This window comes from Hypanus sabinus, chromosome 15 (genome assembly GCF_030144855.1).
Source record: "Hypanus sabinus isolate sHypSab1 chromosome 15, sHypSab1.hap1, whole genome shotgun sequence".
Classification (NCBI taxonomy): Eukaryota; Metazoa; Chordata; class Chondrichthyes; order Myliobatiformes; family Dasyatidae; genus Hypanus; species Hypanus sabinus.
In genome coordinates, this window is record NC_082720.1 from 32,301,650 (window position 1) to 32,318,511 (window position 16,862).

The 16,862-nt window shown below is 37.4% G+C and overlaps 1 protein-coding gene across 3 annotated transcripts in view; it reads left to right on the plus strand.

Annotated features, from left to right (window-relative positions):
* LOC132405406 (sideroflexin-1) overlaps positions 1–16,862 on the plus strand; it is a 75,167-nt gene that overhangs the window by 22,893 nt on the left and 35,412 nt on the right. For 2 of the 3 annotated variants that reach the window (XM_059990174.1, XM_059990176.1), the window contains exons 2-7: positions 127–216; positions 2,314–2,485; positions 4,521–4,691; positions 10,737–10,835; positions 11,092–11,167; positions 15,345–15,430. In XM_059990174.1, the coding sequence (XP_059846157.1) occupies positions 2,322–2,485; positions 4,521–4,691; positions 10,737–10,835; positions 11,092–11,167; positions 15,345–15,430 (596 nt within the window). In that variant the 5' untranslated portion in view covers positions 127–216; positions 2,314–2,321. The remainder of the gene's footprint in view (positions 1–126; positions 217–2,313; positions 2,486–4,520; positions 4,692–10,736; positions 10,836–11,091; positions 11,168–15,344; positions 15,431–16,862) is intronic. The other variant, XM_059990175.1, reaches the window with a different exon arrangement.

A 16,862-nucleotide genomic window follows, 5' to 3' on the forward strand; every position in this document is an offset into this window, starting at 1 on the left:
TGTGTGCAACATGTGTATAGATGGCCAAGCATCAAGTATGTGCCTTTGTCTCTCTCGAAAGGAAATTTCACAATTATTGACTTATTACTGCAATCTACAAATTTAACTGAGCTGTATTTCTTCCAGGTGTGGTGCAGTTCATGTTAAATATTTCTTCTCGAATTCACTAAGACCAGTTCATCGTCACCATTTCCTTTCAAGATCAGCCAGTTCAGGGTATGGAATTCTCAACTTACAACTTAGGAACTCCGGATTTCCTGTTCTTAATTCTGTTTGGGGATACTTTCCTTTTTTGAAGATTAAGAAACAAAATCAGTTATAGAGGGAGATCAAAACAAATTTTCTCATCAACTTCTACCCACATGAAAATGTGCATAATATCTCAAAAAATATTTTGTGTGTTTCAGTTGCTTTGTAACTCAATGCAGTGCTCCACAGCGCAATTCTGTTGCTGACTCTTTTGGACACATAATCTGAAAAGTGCATTAAAATATTTCTGGAGAAATATATATAGTTCAAAGTACAAAATTGAAAAGGGCACTGTTATCAAAGTAAGCAAAAGTAAATATGATTGAAATGCTATGGCCAGTAGTATGCCACATGAATCTGTGCTGGAACTCATTCTGTTATAGACAGGTATGTGTAGGAAGTATGATCAATAACAAATAAACTCTTCTCAGACATCCAATCGGGTATAGGTATCGATTATAACCAACGTTTTGTTGACAGACTCCACCATCTTCATCAGGGATGATGCCCGGGCATGTCTACTCTGGTGGTAGTCCATCCATCCTGATTGGTTAGACCTCATCCAATCAATTTTTCACTCTCCCACCTTGTTTACAATCGAATTCCAGCTCTTACTTGAAATGAGACTTTCATCTTTGTTAAAATTATTTTCCTCTAGTTTAATTTCAAGGCAATCCCAAAAACCATCAAAGTCACAATCCTATGCGCATTGCGAATGTAATGTTCAGCTACTGCTGACTTCTACGGTAACCCAAACAAATATAGCTCCTGAGCTCCGTGGTGTGGATTTCTACCGCATGTCCATCTAGCCAATATATACTGCTCTGCATTCACGGAGAATCCTGTAAACACCAGCTGACCTCAGTCCCAGGTCATTTTTGATCTGCATAAGCTGTGATTTGAGCTTCAGTTCATTAATAATATTCTGATAAGGAGTTGACCCAAAAGGCTTCCACATGAACTTGGATCATGTAAGAACTAAAGTAACATGGCTTAGTAAGATAAATTACAAGGATAACAGCGTTAAAGCTGACTATTTTGGGAGAGGGCACAAGGATGCAACCTGGGACAATAAAGCGAAGAACAACATTTACAATATGTTAGCAAAGCCCAGTTTTAAAAAATGTACAGTCTTTTATCATAATTTCAGAACAAACTAAAAGGAAGTGGGATTTTGTATATGAATGAACATGGGGGCTGTAGTGTTATGGGGGAGTTCATAGTAAGGAAAGGAATACTTAAGTGCATGTAAAAGAGGGGAAGATGAGGAAGAATACAAAGATTAGGAAAGGATTCAAAAGCTTCAGATGCCAAAGACAAACAAATAAAATACTGATTTATTCTACGTATATACATATATTATGGAAGGAAAATCAATATTTGAATATGCTCAAATTTGGATGTTCATGATAAAAATTCCAGGCAGCAAACACTTAAAATAACCTGTTTTTTCAGTATTTATCAGGATAGGGATTAAGAGAGCACATTTGAAGAGAAACTTACAAATTGTATAACCATATTTAAAGGAATAAATATTAAATAAATTAATTAATAAATAAATTGGATAAATTCTATACTGTCTGCATCGCAAGGAATAAAACCATGATGGCCCCATCTCAGGTGTAAGTGACTGAGTTTATTTCGATAGAGAGGAACTATTGTGAGGGAGAGGGACAGCTGTACGTTAATTTAATTTAATTGTTTTTGAGTCTTCTAGTGTTCTAATTATTCTAATTTTTCAGTTATCTAATTTTTAATTTCAAATGTTTGAATATCAGCGACCTAGGTAAAATAAAAATATTTGATAATTTTGACAGATGTTAAACCTTAGAACATTCTGAACCAGCTGTCAATGCACTTCTCACACAGGAAATTCGTGATCATGGATTAGCTGGACTAAAGTGGTTTTCACCTAGTTGTATAATTGCAAGATTAAATTCTAATGTGATGAGCATTATTTCTAAAAGAAACTGCCATTTCATATATTCGTAGTTGAATTGAAATATGGTTGGTTTGAAGAAAAAAAATTATCCAGCTAGTAACTTTGTTGCTTCCTTTGTAAAGGTTGTAAGATGACTGAAAAACTGTCATTGAATATCAATATTAAAGAGCCACGATGGGACCAGAGTACTTTTATTGGGAGAGCAAAGCACTTCTTCACAGTTACTGACCCCAGGAACATTCTTCTATCAAATACCCATTTGGAGAAAGCTAGAAAGATAATACATGATTATAGGTATTGTACAGCGGAGTTTTGGTATGGCATTCTGCTTTTTCTCATTATTCCTACAATCTCACCTTGTGTATTTAAAAATTAAACAATGTTGGAGCAGTTTGTTATAAGCCGAATGCTTTTTAATAGAACATTTAATGTAGCTGGTATTCTCAATATCATGGAAACAAACATATTAGGGAGCAAGCTATCTCTGAACACAGCAAATTTTATGAAATAAGTACAATTAATATTAATGAACATTTGGGTAATACTGAGAACACGAGTTGTAGGGTCCTTGAAATTGAGTCCATAGGTTGTAACATCCAACATATTTTGTAGGCTTTTCTATTCTTGGGCATTGGTCCGTGATGCAACCAGTCAGGATACTTCTACTATGCATCTATAGAAGTTTTTCAAAATTTTACAGTAGATGACATGCCAAATCTACACTAAATCCTAAGAAAATAAAGGTACTGCTATGCCTTCTTTATAATGCTGGTATCAGAGAAGATCCTTTGATATGATAACACCAAGGAAATTAAAGTTATTGATGCCCTCCAATCCCCTAATGAGGACACATGATTATTCTTCCTCCTGTAGTCAATCACCAGTTCTTCAGATTTTTTGGCATTGAGTGTAAGTATTTTGTTCTGGCACCTTTCAACAAGATTTTCAATCACCCTCCTATATGCTGATTCATCACCACCATTGATTTTGGCCAATAACAATGGTGTCATCAGAAAATGTAACTGGGGCATTGGAGCTGTACTTGGCCTCACTGCCATAAGTATAAAGTGAATAGAGTTGGGGGCTAAGCATACAGCCTTGTGGTACACCTCTGCTGATGGTGATTGTGGGGGAGATGTTGCCAATCCAAACCTGGCTGGGGTCTGCAAGTAGGGAAATAGAGAATCCAATTGCATAAGGATGTACATTGAGGTGCTACATTTTGGTAGGACTAATCAAAATATGACATACATGGTAAATGGTAGGGCATTGAGGAATGCAGTAGAACAGAGTGATGTAGGAATAATGGTGCATAGTTCCCTGAAGGTGGAAACTCCTGTGGATAGGGTGGTGAAGAAAGCTTTTGGTATGTTGGCCTTTATAAATCAGAGTATTGAGTATAGGAGTTGGGATGTAATGTTAAAATGGTACAAGGCATTGGTAAGGCCAAATTTGGAGTATTGTGTACAGTTCTGGTCACCAAATTATAGGAAAGATGTCAACAAAATAGAGAAAGTATAGGAAGATTTACTAGAATGTTACCTGGGTTTCAGCACCTAAGTTACAGGGTAAGATTGAACAAGTTAGGTCTTTATTCTTTGGAGAGTAGAAGGTTGAGGGGGAACTTGATAGAGATATTTAAAATTATGAGGGGGATAGATAAAGTTGACGTGGATAGGCTTTTTCCATTGAGAGTAGGGGAGATTCAAACAAGAGGACATGAGTTGAGACGGGGCAAAAGTTTAAGGGTAACATGAGGGGGAATTTCTTTACTCAGAGAGTGGTAGCTGTGTGGAATGAGCTTCCAGTAGAAGTGGTAGAGGCAGGTTCGGTATTGTCATTTAAAGCAAAATTGGATAGGTATATGGACAGGAAAGGAATGGAGGGTTATGGGCTGAGTGCGGGTCAGTGGGATTAGGTGAGAGTAAGCGTTCGGCACGAACTAGAAGGGCCGAGATGGTCTGTTTCCGTGCTGTAATTGTTATATGGTTATAAGGAGGTATTGAGGCCAAGATTTTGGAGCTTAATAATTAGTTTAGAGGGTGTGATAATGTTAAATGCTGAGCTGGAGTCAATGAAGTGCAATAGTTTGAAAAAAGACTACATGCTATTTTCAGGGTACTAGAAAATGTCAATAGTTAATTTTTTTTAAATTCTTCTAATCTCTAGTCACTACTCTTTAAAAAAAAATTAGAACCATGGAAACAGAAAAGAGTTATCTGCTTCATTTGGCATCTAAATCTTGTTCAGCTATATTCTTCTAATTTTTTTTGAGAGTTTACTTTGGATGATTTTAAGCAGATTTTATTCATTAAATATATTGTGTTAGACAAGGTATCTTAACTCCTGGGCTTACAGAAGATGACCTTTGGAAAGCAAAGTATATCTACGATTCTGCATTTCATCCAGATACGGGAGAAAAGATGATTCTTATCGGTAGAATGTCAGCTCAAGTACCAATGAACATGACAATTACCGGATGCATGATGACTTTCTATCAGTGAGTAAAAGACTTCACATTTAAGAACTTACATGTTTTTCACAACTGCTGAAAGCCATTTACTGCCATCAGCTTGCACGTGGGAAAGATGTATTTCCCTGTCCTCTTGCTATTTAATCCTCTTTTCTGGGAAGACGTGATAACATGACAGACTCAGGAATCAGTTTTTTTTTCACAATTACAAGAAAATCTGCAGATACTGGAAGTCCAAGCAGCACACACAAAATGCTGGAGGAACTCAGCAGGCCAGGCAGCATCTATGGAAAAGAGTATAGTCAACATTTCAGGCTGAGACCCTTCATCAGGACTGGAGAAAAAAAAGATGAGTCAGAGTATGAAACTGGGGGAAGGGGAGGAAGACCATAAGGTGATAGGTGAAATAGGGGGAGGGGGGTTGTGGGGGAGGAGTGAAGCAAAGAGCTGGGTAGCTGATTGGTGAAAGAGATGCAGGGCTGGAGAAGGGGGAATCTGATAGTAGAGGACGGAAGTCCATGGAAGAACGAAAAGGAGGCAGTGCACCAAAGGGAGGTAATAGGGCAGTAAGGACATAAGGTGAGAGAGTGAAAGGGAATGGGAAATGCTGAAGGTGTGGGTGTTATTATCAGAAGTTTGATAAATTGCCATTCATGCCATCAGGTTGGAGGCCACCCAGATGAAATGCAAGATAATGCTCCTCCTCCAGCCTGAGTGTGGCCTCATCACCACAGTAGAAGAGGCCATGGACTAACGTCTCGGAATGGGAAGTGGAATTTAAATAAGTGACCACTGGAGATCCCACTTTTTCTGGTGGACGGAGCATAGATGCCCTCATCCTTTTTTCCCAGTCCTAACAAAGGGTCTCTGCCCGAAAAGTCAACTTCTCTTTTCCATAGATGCTGCCTGGCCTGCTGAGTTCATCCAGCATTTTGTGTGTGTTGCCTAAAACATGCCAATTTGGAGAAATATTAACTGCGGCAGAAAAACAAGTCCATAACCAACTGATTAAACAAACAAGTTAATGCTTCTGTAGTAATGTACTTTTGGACTGTTTACATTTGAGTTTTTAAAAAGAAACGGGCATTAAAATTTCTTGGAAATTTTAAATACTGTATTTTTTTTCTAAAATGTCATGGAGAGTGGCATCTTTGGGTATTTTTTTTATATAGTTATGAAATTCCCATAACATTTTTCATATTAGTCTGCTGAAAATAGTTTGTGGCTTATATTGTATAGTATCTTACCAAAAAAGGTAATTTTGCTCTGAAGGTTCTCCTCTTTTTTATACTGTTTGAATACTTTTCTGCTTTGTGTTGGCTTTTTCATTCTCCCTGCTCTGTTTCTGTTGAGTGGAGGTCAGACAGGATTGCTGAGCTGAGTGACGGTAGCAAGTATCATTAAGGATTTGACTATCAAAAACTTGAGATGCTGTAAATGCTCACCAGGTGAGTATCGCTAACACTGGGGCAGCATGGTAGCATAGCAGTCAGCATAAAGCTATTACAGCACCAGAGGCCTGGGTTCATTTCCCACCGCTGCCTGTAAGGAGTTCACACGTTCACCCCATGACTGCACTTGTTTCCTCCGCCTGCTGCAGTTTCATCCCACATTCCAAAGACATACAAGTTAGTAAGTTAATTGGACTCATGGGTGTAATTGGGTGGTGCAGGCTCATTCGGCTGAAAGGGCCTGTTACTGGCTGTAACTCTAATTAAATAAATAACATATGTAAAGATCTGGTTGCATTTGTTGGAAGAGAAGATATTTTATGTCAAATACCATTTTAGTGAACCTGTTCTGACTTGGTGTCATCCATTTCACATCTATGAAACTGACATTCCTTTTATCACTTGTCAACCTTGCCTTAAATATTTCAGGTAATATGGTCCAGCTGAATAGGATAAAGGCAGGGTGACATCTTTGGTGAGGTTAAAGAGAACACCTGAAACCATAGTTGTATGCTGTTAGACAGGGCAGTAAAGGACACTACCAGATAAGGAATTGGTTGGTGTTCCTTGAAGAATCACAGTGTAACTTAGTGTTCATATTTAGGAATATGAGGGAGGAATTATGTAAGATCTAAATTACAGCTTGTGTGGCAAGTAAAGGCCAGCATTGGCTGGTTAACTTTACAGTCTTTTGCTGCATTTTTCTTTCAGTGAATTTCAGTTTCTATGTTGCAGTAAGCACTGAAAGGTGACTTGACTAATGCTCACAATTTACTGTGTAAAATGAATTCATAGGTGTGACAGATAGTATGACCTCCAGGTGCCATGGATATCGCATGAAGAGGAAACATCTTACCGTATGGATAGAATAATATTATTAAAAACATAATATTATTCCTGTCTTGGCAGAATATTTTACACTTATATATGTGGAAATATCCTAAGACAAGTTATATCGCAAGCTTCAGATACCTGAGCAGAATTTCAGGATGTGTTACTGATTAATGATTGAACAGGTAAAGAGACTGAAACAGGATTATGAATGTCACCATGTAGGGATTCTGTGATAATGGTTAATTCAAAAATATGGTAAATGGACTGAAGACAAGGGTCAGAGAAGAATGCAAGTTAGCTGGGTTTTTATAGACTAAAGCGAAACAAAACCGAGGATGAACATGCATGAGAACTTTAAGCTCAACACACTGGGAGAAGTGGGATATGCGGAAACCGGTGAAGATAGTCACCAGGACCAGATTATTCATAAGAAAGCAAGTAGCTTGAATGACAAGGGAGGTGAAGTGTAAGTGGAACTGAGATAAGATCATGAATGAGGCATTATAATTTGTGTAATTTTTCCTTTTACATTCTAAATTAGTGACATGCACAGATGTCCTTTGTCCATGTTGTCCTTTTAATATTTTCATCTGACCTGATAAATAAAACACTTAATGTCTGCATATACAGTGCCCTGTAAAAGTATTCAGCCCCCAGTCCTTTGCTCACATAAATGAATATTACAACCAAGGATTGTGATCAATTTAATTAAGAATTTTTATTTGTGAATCATATCCTTTTTTCCACAGTGGAGCACAGAAAAACAGTGAAAATTGTAAAGCACTAAAAACCAAAAATTCAAAAACTTAGATGTCATTAGTTCAAAAGTATTCATCTCCCTTTGGTCAGTATTTAGTTGAACATCCTCTCACAGCTATTATGGCCAGTAGTCGTTTTTAGGTAAGTCTCTATTAGGTCTGCACAACGTGATGGAGTATGATTTGCCTATTCCTCCTGGCAAAATTGCCAGATTAGTTGGGGAGCAGTGGTGGGCAGCAATCTTGAGGTCTTGCCAGGGATGTTCAATTGGGTTAAGGTCAGGATTCTGACTGGGCACCATATGGCTGCTCTGGTAGTGTGCTTTGGGTATTTGACCTGCCAAAAGATGAAGTTCCTCCCCAGTTTAATCTTTCTGGCAGAGGCTAGCAGATTTTTATCCAGGATGTTTCAGTATTTAACAGCATTCATTTCCCATCAATCCTGGCCTAATTTCCAGTCTCTGCTGCTGAAAAGCATCCCCATAGCGTGATGCTCCCTCCACTATACTTTACAGTATGGAAGGTGTTACCTGGCTGATGTACTGAGGCCAAAAAGTTTCACTTTAGGTAAAGGAAGACCTTCTTCCACACAGTATCTTTCAAGTGACACTTTCCAAAGTCTTTATATGCAAGGATATGCTTTTTTGCCAGGACTTCTTCCTTGCCACTCTTCCATAAATATCCTTAGAGATTGTGGAGTCATAAGCTTATTCTCCAGTTGCTGCAACCTCAGAGTGACTGTGGTGTCACAGTGGCCTCTCTTTCAAATGCCATTCTTCAGCAACTAAGTTTAGAAGGGCAGTCTGACCTAGGTAGTCTGGCTGTGGTTTTATATTTTTTCCACTTTTTCACAATGGACTACACTGAGCTCTGAGGTATGTTCAGTGCCTTTGAGATGGTCTTGTTCTCTTATCCAGATTTGTGCTTCTCTAATATCATTTCCCTGACTTGTCTTGAATATTCTTTTGTCTTCATATTGGTTTGGTCTGTTGAAAATTCACCATACTGTTGGATCTTAAAGAGAGAGGGGGATATTATTCATTGGGGGATAAAATTAGGGTTTTCTCCAATTTTCTACATCAAATTGGGTGAGTTAGTAAGGTAATACATATATTGCACCTAAGGAAAGTTAGCATTGTAATTACAAAGCGGATGAATATACTTTCAGCCCCACAATTTTGGTTTTCAATTTTTAGTAAACTGTTGTCAGGTTTTGGAATTTTTCTACTGATTTAACATGATGTACAATGTTTTGTAGAATAGCTCAAAAAAATCCTACTTCAATATAGAAAATGAGGCAGTAAAATGTGAAAGGGCTAGCCGATGGTGTAGTGGCACCAGTGTAGACTTTGAAGTGAATAATCTAGAGTTTGAATCTAATTGGGCAGCAGCAGTGCCTGCATGGAAGAAAGGCCTGCAATCTATTTTCGTATCTTACCATGAAAACCCTGTGGACAACTGCGCTATCCTTCGGGTCACCATGAGTCATAGATGACTCGATGGCATTCAACAATTACAAAATGTGAAGATAGCTGTGGGGGGCTGAATACTTTTTCAAGGCACTGTAATCAGAGAATTCTTTTCGATTTGGTAATTAGTTTATCTTGTTTTTGAAAATAGTATGACAGTATTACGTTAAAATATGTTTTGGGCTTTAACACGCACAAATAGGATGTTATAGAATAAGTAAGTAGTACTATCAAAGCATGTAGATTTAAAGATCCTCAAATTTGTTAAACCCTTGGATTTTATAAAATACTTCGTAAACTTGTGATTTAAAAAATGTAATAATTCGTATATACTTGTTACCCTATCAACTATGAAATATGTCTGCTAAACTAATTTACATCACAGAGTGCTGGAAACAGTCAAACATTTGTGGAGAGAGGAAAGTAGGATTAATATGTCAGGTTTATGACAAATCTTCAGAATCCAAGGAAAGAAAAGCCATCACGGGAGCTATACTATCTACATGGGACAGGTAGGAAATGGAATTGGGACCAGGAGAAGCAATTGAGGATAAATAGGCAACCATTTTAAAAGCATGAAGAGGATATCAGAAGGAAGAGACTGGTACACAAAATATTACTGTTGACTATGATCAGATGGATTGTTAAGAAAAAGAGTACTTTTTTTTCGCTTGACTTGCCACAATGAGAGGAAAGCTTATAGATTTTGATAGTGATGTTTTCAAGTTTTAAATTGAAGGTTGGACTCTTAACTGGAGGGTTTCGGGTTCTCATTTTAAAAAAGGGGCATTTGCTTTGAAGGGAGATAGTAATGTCATTGACTTTATACTTGTAATACAATCTTTCCAATTCTCTATAATATTGGGCTGTTAGTGTAAAATAAGAACATTATAAATGTTTTGCAAGATTCCTTTTTTAAGAAGTAATAAAATGACCAAAATCTTTTAGTTGGTCAAACATAGGCTTCTTGAAATACTGAAATATTTCAAAACAAGTAGACTGTACCAAATTACTACAAACAAATTACAGACATGCTAAAATAGACTCCAGACCTTATATAAGTATATAGAATATGAGGAGTGGCTGGTTGGTACATAAAGTACCCTACAGATCTGGGAAGCTTTATGTACAATTTGCTGTCTCCATCAGTATATTTTCAGCTTTGCTGATTTTTGTTGTATCTAAACTAGAGTTGCACTATCTGATAGTCTCCTGTTTTCTATATATGTTCCCATCTTTCACTCCAACTCCTTTTTTGAAGTTCTGATTATAAAACTCATTTTCTCAGAGTATTCTATTGTGATTTTTTCAGGCTTGAAGACATCCTGTCTCTGATTTAAGTCTTCTTCATTCCTGCTGCCTCCCAGAACCAAAGCCTTTGGCTATTCACATTGTATATCAAGCTTGCATCAATACTTAAACTTATTATAAATAGCTTAGAAAATATTGTAATCCTGCTAAAATTGGTATCGAAAGATCTGCACTTGATAAGCTTCTAAACTGTGGCAGTTACATTTACTGAATACAGTAATAAAAAGTTTTCACCTAATTTGACTTCAGGACTACTCCAGCAGTGGTATTCTGGCAGTGGATTAATCAATCCTTTAATGCTATAGTGAACTATACGAACAGAAGTGGAGATGCGCCAATAACTATAAAGTAAGTGATAACTGCACTCAGATTTTCTTCAGTTTCAGTATTTACCAATATCCCAAGTTATTGCTTTGACTGATTAAAATTTTAAAAAAAGAAAAATGAGGTTCATACATATTTATAGGTAATTTCTTAAGTAAAAACATATTAATTTATTACTGATGTTACAAACTGTATTTTGTCACAGCTAATGCTGCTTAAGTTTTATTATTTTCAAAATCTTTAAATTTGGTTGTTATTTTAATTTTTCTTTCAATTACAGCCAGCTTGGTGCAGCCTATGTTTCTGCTACAACAGGTGCAGTAGCAACAGCTCTTGGCCTTAATTCACTAACTAAGGTATCACGAACTTGAATTCATGCATGTTTTATTCATTATTGAATAGCGAAATGGTAGTGAACACTTTTTGTTGATTTTTTTTTGTGAAGATACGATAAAGTGCTACCCGAGGGGGTGGTGCTGGGCAGAGAATCCCTCAAAACTCCCGTTTTCTTTTACCATCCATACTCTCACTTTTCTATGTTGCCCGCCACTCTCTATGTCCTTCTCATCTCTCCAGCTCAGCAAATGACTGGACATTTAATAATCTGGGCATTATTACCATCATCCTTAAGGGGAGTTGAAATAAATGAATAAAAGTTTTTACACTAATATTCAAAATTATAATACATTTTAAAGGGATAAATCACCCACTCAGAATATAAAAGCACTGGCTGCTGATAATATCTAATACGATCCTAGGTTCACTTGGTGGTCTTCTCTTCTTAAGCAGATCCTCTGGATTGAGGATGACTTGCTTCTGATCCAGTTCTGTGCATTCTGAAGTGGCTGATAAGGCCATTGTGGGTGCTACGGACTGTGCCACAGGTGGGGTAGGAGGTCTTGATGGTGCCGGAGGTTGATAGGTAGTTTGGGGTGTTACGCATTGTTTTGTTGTTCACATTCAGCTTCTGTATGTGGTCAGTGACTGAACCTCAAGTCCTTCATGAATTCATATTTTTTGAATTTGAGCAGTGATGGACCAGGGATTTCCAGATGTCAGTGGGACTGTTTCATTTTTCCAAGGAGCCTATGAGAACATAATTGAAACATTGACTCACTCTACCCACATCATGTGCTGTGATAAAGTTCGGAATACTATGTCTATTTTGGGAGTCTGTCATTAGGTACACAATCAATGATCATTGGACTGACTTTACATAATCAAGTTCTGGAATTATTTTCCTGTAAAGGTGACTGTGGCACTGATTCCCTTAAAGGTTTTCGAGACTAAAGATAACGTCATTGCAGGGCTACAGATTTTCTCTCAGGTGGGGTTGGAAGCACTTGCACATTGGGTTTTTAGCAGGTAATGTGCTCTTTCCTCCATTTATAATGGATTTTTGCTCCTATCACAGGAATTTGAAGCCCTATTATCCTTATACACCACCATTCTCCAATATCTCCAATAATTAAATTGTCCATCTTAACCCTCCAGAAAGTGTGGAACACTTTCTGTATCTTAAAAGCTGTTTCTCAGAAAAGGCAAACAGAGATGAAATTCATTATCATCTCCAATGTGCCAACAGAACCTAGGGCAACTGAGGAAAAAGATGTATGAAGATCAAGATTTCAAGCAGAGTGCAAATTTCATAGTCTGCAAAACAGCAGCGATCCCTATGTTTCTGTGCCTTGGAGTCCTTGCGCGAATAGCACAAATGCACACTAGAGATGTATCAATGATATTTCTGCAAAATCTTCTGAATCCACTGGCACAAGATCGGTGTCATCTCCCAAGCTAAAGTCCCAACTATTGATCCCAAATAAACATACAGTCATTTTTATGCAGTGTCATATGGATTAGATATCTGATACAGACACACAATTCCAAGATTGAAGATGTTCTCAAAGTCTCCTTGGAAACATGCAATATTCCCTTGGACTTTTGGGAATCATTAATTCATCACATTCAAAGTGGAGAAGGTGAGAATCAGCATCACATTGAAAATTTCAAATGCGAAGATCAGGAGCACACAGAAGTTCAGTATATAAAGGAATGCAGCATTTCCCAAATTATCTACCTACCTGTTGCACGAGTACTAAATTCTGTGAGTCACAGTGAATCCAACAGTCACCTCAAAACACACAGAATTCAAGTGTTGTTAATAAAGGACTACCTAAGTGTTCTAACAATAAATTAGAAGAATTTTGTGAGAACAGTGTTGATGGTGTTCCTCTAGTGCTCTGAGATCCCTGCTTTCTAGAAACTGAAGGAATGGTAAGGTCCACTGTAGATGGAGCTTTGTGCCAGGTTTGTGGTCTTGATCTGTGCTGGTACACTGAAGACAATGGTGAATTAGTTTATAACTGTCTGCCTTTGTCAGAGGTGACTCCACAGGTATGGGAAGTGGTCCAGGTTTTCCAATATCGTGTCATTAACTTGATGACTGAAGTTGGGGTGATCTTGAGTCTGAACTGGAAATTATGTTAATTCAACAATTTCCCCTTCGCCTTGCAGAATAGTTTTGCTTTAGTGGGAAGCTCGTATGATGTATGATGGACAATGTGCTCATTGTAAAGATGTAAGTTTCTCCTTGATAGATAGCACAGGCATGGGAAAATTAACTGATTTAAAGTTCTGAAATCTTGTTGCAAAGGTTTGTAAATGGTCCTGTGCAGCTTATATGCAGGTCCTTATACAGCTATTAGAGAAAGCTGCTTTGTATTTCCCAATTTGCAATGACTTGAGTGCAAAAGACAGTGTTAAAACATTGAAACAATCTTCAGACTGAAGTGCTAAATGGGTCTATTTCAGCCTCCACCTGGCACAGAATTCAGACTTTATGGGGTGATTGAAATAGACTAAAGATTTTGAAAAACAGCTGAAAATATCCATTTGTAATGAAGACATACACTACAGTTCGTTTACCACTAGAAATGCAACCAAAATGTTGGAAGGTGTCCAACAATTGAAAAATAACTTGGATGTGTTCTATCCACAAAAGAAATACAAATGTTATATATCCAATTCATTCTCTCGCTTCCATCCCCATCAGCTAATTTCAAGAAGTAAAGAGGCTTTCTTTGATATTAGTAAACATTCACTTGTGGTACCTAGGAGCCTCAGACAGTGAAGTGAAGTTATTAGAACTGGCAGAGCTACGTCATCTTTGATGGGTGTTGTAGAAAGCTCAAGGAGCAATTGGTAGTTATGATAGATACCTCATTTTATTCACAGGTTGTCATCACCTGAGGGTGATGTCCAGTGCTAAATGAACCAGCTGCTTCATCGTTGATCTTCCCTTCATGTCAGAAATAGGGCTGTTCACTAATGATTGCATTCACACATTCACAACATTAAACTGTTCCTACCTGCATGCTACAAAATCTAGACACTGGCGAGAATTGTAAATGACATATAAATGCCAGCCACCGTATCAATTACAAAGGAATCTAGCTGCTCCCATTATTTTCAAAGGCATTGCTGTCACCGAATTTTGTCATGAAAATCTTGCTTGTCACTGAGTGGAAAACTTAACTAGTCACATAAATGTTATGGTTATGGTTAAAGGATGGTTGTGGGATGATTACCAACTCCCAAAAGCCTTTTCAGGCGAAATTCAAAAGCATTGTGGAACTATCTCCACTTCTAAAGAAGGGCACTCCAATATCATTCCGACTTTGAATTAATCTAATAAAAACAGTCCACTGTATTGGTTCCTAATTTGTCTACTCTAAATATTAAAAACAACAGTTGCTTTCACTTGCTCCCCCACCAGAATTCAGTGGCTGCAATAGTGCACTTCTTTACATCTCACAAATCCATGACATTTGCTACCTTGATAGAAAGAACCAAAAAGTGCAATGGATTCTACCTTTGTCAAATTAACTTCCAAGATGCACACTAGCCTGATTTGTGGAATATTAAGATTGCAGTCTATCAGATTTTGAAAATTCAGAAACTGTGCACCACTGCTTTATGGGTGGTCAATAAATATTGGCCTTTACTCTGGAAAGATTATGCTTGTCATGTTATATTTGCATTCTAACTACCTGAGCATCAATGCAAAAAACAATATTAGTGTCAGATCTATTCTGTTCCTTTAGTTCTTAGAATTGTTTAACTCTTAATGTGAGCATTTCAGATCTGGGTTAATTAGAACTAATGACATAATAGAAGGTTGTTGTGGCTTTGCAGTTTCAGATATTTAATTACTAAAATCTGACGATAGTTTGCATGATAGAATATTTAGTGCTACTGCACAGCAAGGCTTAATGTAGTTCAGCCTTTCATCACTACCGTAAGAAAATAAAGATTTTCAGGGCTTCGATTTCTTTAGTAATTAATCTTTTAATGAGTGGTTTAAAAAAACTGAGGAAAATTATTCAGAAGTTGAAGATTTAGTTATTTAGTAACAATTATTTATATGGGGTACTTTCGTAACATTTACTTAGATGTAATTATTAAAGATTTGGAATTAAACCTCTATAGATTTTCTTGTGAAAGAAATAATTAAAATCCTTTTATTCTATGCAGCGTGTGACACCTCTAATAGGACGCTTTGTTCCATTTGCTGCAGTAGCTGCTGCCAACTGTATAAACATTCCTTTGATGAGACAGAGGTAAGGTTTTCTGTAGTTGTAAGCACAGATTTAAAAGTGAAATGATCCCGGTGGTGGCACCGCATAATGCATCATTATAGTTGTTGGATCTGGTGATGTTATGATCCTGAGGTTCTTTGGAAGTCAAGAATTAGACATAATTCTGGTGGTTACAGCCATTTTATTAGGTGTTATAAAAACAAACAAAGACAGGTAACAATAAGTTGTGTTCATTTCACAATTTAAAAATTAGCTCAGACTAAATGGATGAAGGACATACCATTGATAAGAGGTAACCCATGAAATAATCATGTCCAGTGGCATGACACAAGCTGCAGAGAAGCTTCTAGAAAAATATCAAATCAACTATATTACCGTAAATTCCAGTGTATAAGCCGAGAATTTGACCCTAAATTTTGGTCCTAAAATTAGGGGGTTGGCTTATACAGAGGGTGCCAACTTTGGAAAAATGAATACACAGAAGACAGGTCATATTTATTGGCTCTTTTTGAGTCAAATTCGTTCCACTGTCAACTCATGAATTCTTGGAATGATTTGTTTAAAATCACATCTAGTGGCTGGAGCATGAACATCAAACCACTGGGGATGACTGCAAAGTCCGTATTTTCAACTTTCAGTGCTGCTTTTGGCTCACCTGACAAGTGCGCTTTGAACATGTCCCAGACAAGTAGCGACTTTTCTTTCCTGAAACCTTCAGGACGTCGACGCCACACCTCTTTAACCCACTTCAAGCAACCCGCTTCGTCCATCCAGCAGTGTTCTTCAATGTAAACAACAACACCCTGCAGGAATTTTCTGAGCAATCTTTGTTTTTTGTCTCAACACAAGATCATGTCTATTCATAAATTGAGTGCACCATCTTCACATAGCTTTGAAATTTTCGCTGACCTCACAGTGTTTCTCGTCCCATTTCAACACTTGAACTCAAATCATTTCTCTGGTAACAATGTATCCAGACGATCATTGGTGATTCACTTTTTCTTCCAGTTCTGGCCACTGGTATGTTTTCCTGTGATTTGCACATTTTGTCTTTGACATTTCCCTCAGCGTGCCCTCTGCCTTTCTCCACTCTCTCACTTTTTTCTCGTTTACACTAAACTTCTTAGCAGCTGCAGAATTATTCGTTCCTTTAGCAAAATCAACAACCTTCAGCTTGAAGCCAGCATCATTATGCATTCGTTTTAATCTTTTGAACATGGTGGTCGCAAACTCAATACTGAGTACACGTACTGATCCTGCTACCCCGTGTTATGTTTTAATGAGATTACGATGGTTTCACGGCAGTTACATTTCAGAGGATTCTTTTCCTTTGGAAACCTAATCCAAAATTTATCTCCCTGATTTATTTATTAAGAATTGGCTTATAATGCTGTACAACGTGTAGGCCTAATTTTTTAGCAGGTATTGGTTCACAGAATTTCCAGGTTCCAGA